Below are 3,376 nucleotides of genomic sequence, written 5' to 3' on the forward strand. Positions count from 1 at the left end.
AAACCCTTTTATAAATAGGTGGCAGTGGACCCTGGACCAGCCTCACGACTTATCATCAGGAAGAGAAAGAAAAATAACTCCATTACAGGTAATGGTACAATAACTTTCCGGGAATTAATGGCGCAAATAGACTTACATCAGCCGCTGGTCCTTATGAGAACTTTGTGGTCAAATGGTGTGTGGCGGCGTCGGCTGTGACCGGCTTACGTGCTGGGGGCCGCTGGTGCTGCGGGTCCTGGTGCTGGGGGTCCTGGTGCTGCGGGTCCTGGTGCTGGGGGCCGCTGGTGCTGCGGGTCCTGGTGCTGGGGGTCCTGGTGCTGGGGGCCGCTGGTGCTGCGGGTCCTGGTGCTGGGACCACCACTCATGCTGGGGGCCCTGCTGCTGGGACCACCACTTGGGCTGGGAGCCCTGATGCAGGGGGCCCTGCTGCTGGGACCACCACTTGTGCTGGGAGCCCTGGTGCTGCTGGGACCACCCCTCGTGCTGGGGGTCCTGGTGCTGGGGGCCCTGGTGCTGGGACCACCACTTGTGCTGGGAGCCCTGGTGCTGGGGGCCCTGCTGCTGGGACCACCACTCGTGCTGGGGGTCCTGGTGCTGGGGGCCCTGCTGCTGGGACCACCACTTGTGCTGGGGGCCCTGCTGCTGGGACCACCCCTCGTGCTGCGGGTCCTGGTGCTGGGGGCCCTGGTGCTGGGACCACCACTTGTGCTGGGAGCCCTGGTGCTGGGGGCCCTGCTGCTGGGACCACCACTCGGGCTGGGGGCCCTGGTGCTGGGACCACCACTCGGGCTGGGGGCCCTGCTGCTGGGACCACCACGCGTGCTGGGGGCCCTGCTGCTGGGACCACCACTCGTGCAGGGGGCCCTGATGCTGGGACCACCACTCGTGGTGGGGGCCCTGCTGCTGGGACCACCACTCGTGCAGGGGGCCCTGCTGCTGGGACCACCACTCGTGCAGGGGGCCCTGCTGCTGGGACCACCACTCGTGCTGGGGGCCCTGCTGCTGGGACCACCACTCGTGCAGGGGGCCCTGCTGCTGGGACCACCACTCGTGGTGGGGGCCCTGCTGCTGGGACCACCACTCGTGCTGGGGGCCCCTGCTGCTGGGACCACCACTCATGCTGGGGGCCCCTGATGCTGGGACTAAGACTCGTGCTGGGGGCCCTGCTGCTGGGACCACCACTCGTGCAGGGGGCCCTGCTGCTGGGACCACCACTCGTGCTGGGGGCCCCTGCTGCTGGGACCACCACTCGTGCTGGGGGCCCTGCTGCTGGGACCACCACTCGTGCTGGGGGCCCTGCTGCTGGGACCACCACTCGTGCTGGGGGCCCTGCTGCTGGGACCACCACTCGTGCTGGGGGCCCTGCTGCTGGGACCACCACTCGTGCAGGGGGCCCTGATGCTGGGACCACCACTCGTTCTGGGGGCCCTGCTGCTGGGACCACCACTCGTGCTGGGGGCCCTGCTGCTGAGACCACCACTCGTGCTGGGGGCCCTGCTGCTGGGACCACCACTCGTGCTGGGGGCCCTGATGCTGGGACCACCACTCGTGCTGGGACCACCACTCGTGCTGGGGGCCCTGATGCTGGGACCACCACTCGTGCTGGGGGCCCTGCTGCTGGGACCACCACTCGTGCTGGGGGCCCTGCTGCTGGGACCACCACTCGTGCTGGGGGCCCTGATGCTGGGACCACCACTCGTGCTGGGGGCCCTGCTGCTGGGACCACCACTCTTGCTGGGGGCCCTGCTGCTGGGACCACCACTCGTGCTGGGGGCCCTGATGCTGGGACCACCAATTCAACCATGAGTGTCTCACCTTCTGGGCAACCCATCCTCCTGTTCAGACCTATTGTGACCATCTTCAATATTCACTAATTCGTACGTACTGATAATATTACACTGAAGAATAAGCAATTCTTTTAAAATTAATGGAGCTAAAAAACGAACTTAAATATTCCTAGGCCAAGTATAGTACACATATGTACTATACTACGCCTCAGATATAGTGTATTAGGCCTAGGGAGGTTAGGCTAAGTATGGTTAGTTTGTCTAACACAAATAAGAAACTGTTCTCCGGTTGGTCCAACTCAAGAGGTCAGATTACTTCTTTCTAATTTCGTTGTACGTCGGTATATATCCTATGGTCCTCTTCGTTACTATAAGTACTTCCTAAACAGAGGGATGGGCTATGCTGGGTACCTGGAGCTAGGTGCTAAGACCACCACACTACCACCTGCTGCTGGGTGCTGAGACCACCACACTACCACCAGCTGCTGGGTGCTGAGACCACCACACTACCACCTGCTGCTGGGTGCTGAGACCACCACACTACCACCAGCTGCTGGGTGCTGAGACCACCACACTACCACCTGCTGCTGGGTGCTAAGACCACCACACTACCACCAGCTGCTGGGTGCTGAGACCACCACACTACCACCAGCTGCTGGGTGCTGAGACCACCACACTACCACCTGCTGCTGGGTGCTGAGACCACCACACTACTACCAGCTGCTGGGTGCTGAGACCACCACACTACCACCAGCTGCTGGGTGCTGAGACCACCACACTACCACCAGCTGCTGGGTGCTGAGACCACCACACTACCACCAGCTGCTGGGTGCTGAGACCACCACACTACCACCTGCTGCTGGGTGCTGAGACCACCACACTACCACCAGCTGCTGGGTGCTGAGACCACCACACTACTACCAGCTGCTGGGTGCTGAGACCACCACACTACCACCAGCTGCTGGGTGCTGAGACCACCACACTACCACCAGCTGTTGGGTGCTGAGACCACCACACTACCACCAGCTGCTGGGTGCTGAGACCACCACACTACCACCTGCTGCTGGGTGCTGAGACCACCACACTACCACCAGCTGCTGGGTGCTGAGACCACCACACTACCACCAGCTGCTGGGTGCTGAGACCACCACACTACCACCAGCTGCTGGGTGCTGAGACCACCACACTACCACCTACTGCTGGGTGCTGAGACCACCACACTACCACCTGCTGCTGGGTGCTGAAACCACCACACTACCACCAGCTGCTGGGTGCTGAGACCACCACACTACCACCAGCTGCTGGGTGCTGAGACCACCACACTACCACCAGCTGCTGGGTGCTGAGACCACCACACTACCACCTGCTGCTGGGTGCTGAGACCACCACACTACCACCAGCTGCTGGGTGCTAAGACCACCACACTACCACCTGCTGCTGGGTGCTGAGACCACCACACTACCACCTGCTGCTGGGTGCTAAAACCACCACACTACCACCTGCTGCTGGGTGCTGAGACCACCACACTACCACCAGCTGCTGGGTGCTGAGACCAACACACTACCACCTGCTGCTGGGTGCTGAGACCA

The 3,376-nt window shown here is 62.5% G+C and overlaps 1 protein-coding gene across 1 annotated transcript; it reads left to right on the plus strand.

Moving 5' to 3' along the window:
* Positions 1-1,133: 1,133 nt before the first annotated feature.
* Positions 1,134-1,874, plus strand: LOC138364992 (uncharacterized). The gene has a single exon (XM_069325083.1). It carries the CDS (start codon positions 1,134-1,136, stop codon positions 1,872-1,874), a length of 741 nt encoding a protein of 246 aa, XP_069181184.1.
* Positions 1,875-3,376: the final 1,502 nt, after the last annotated feature.

This window comes from Procambarus clarkii, chromosome 15, assembly GCF_040958095.1.
Source record: "Procambarus clarkii isolate CNS0578487 chromosome 15, FALCON_Pclarkii_2.0, whole genome shotgun sequence".
In the NCBI taxonomy this organism is placed as follows: Eukaryota; Metazoa; Arthropoda; class Malacostraca; order Decapoda; family Cambaridae; genus Procambarus; species Procambarus clarkii.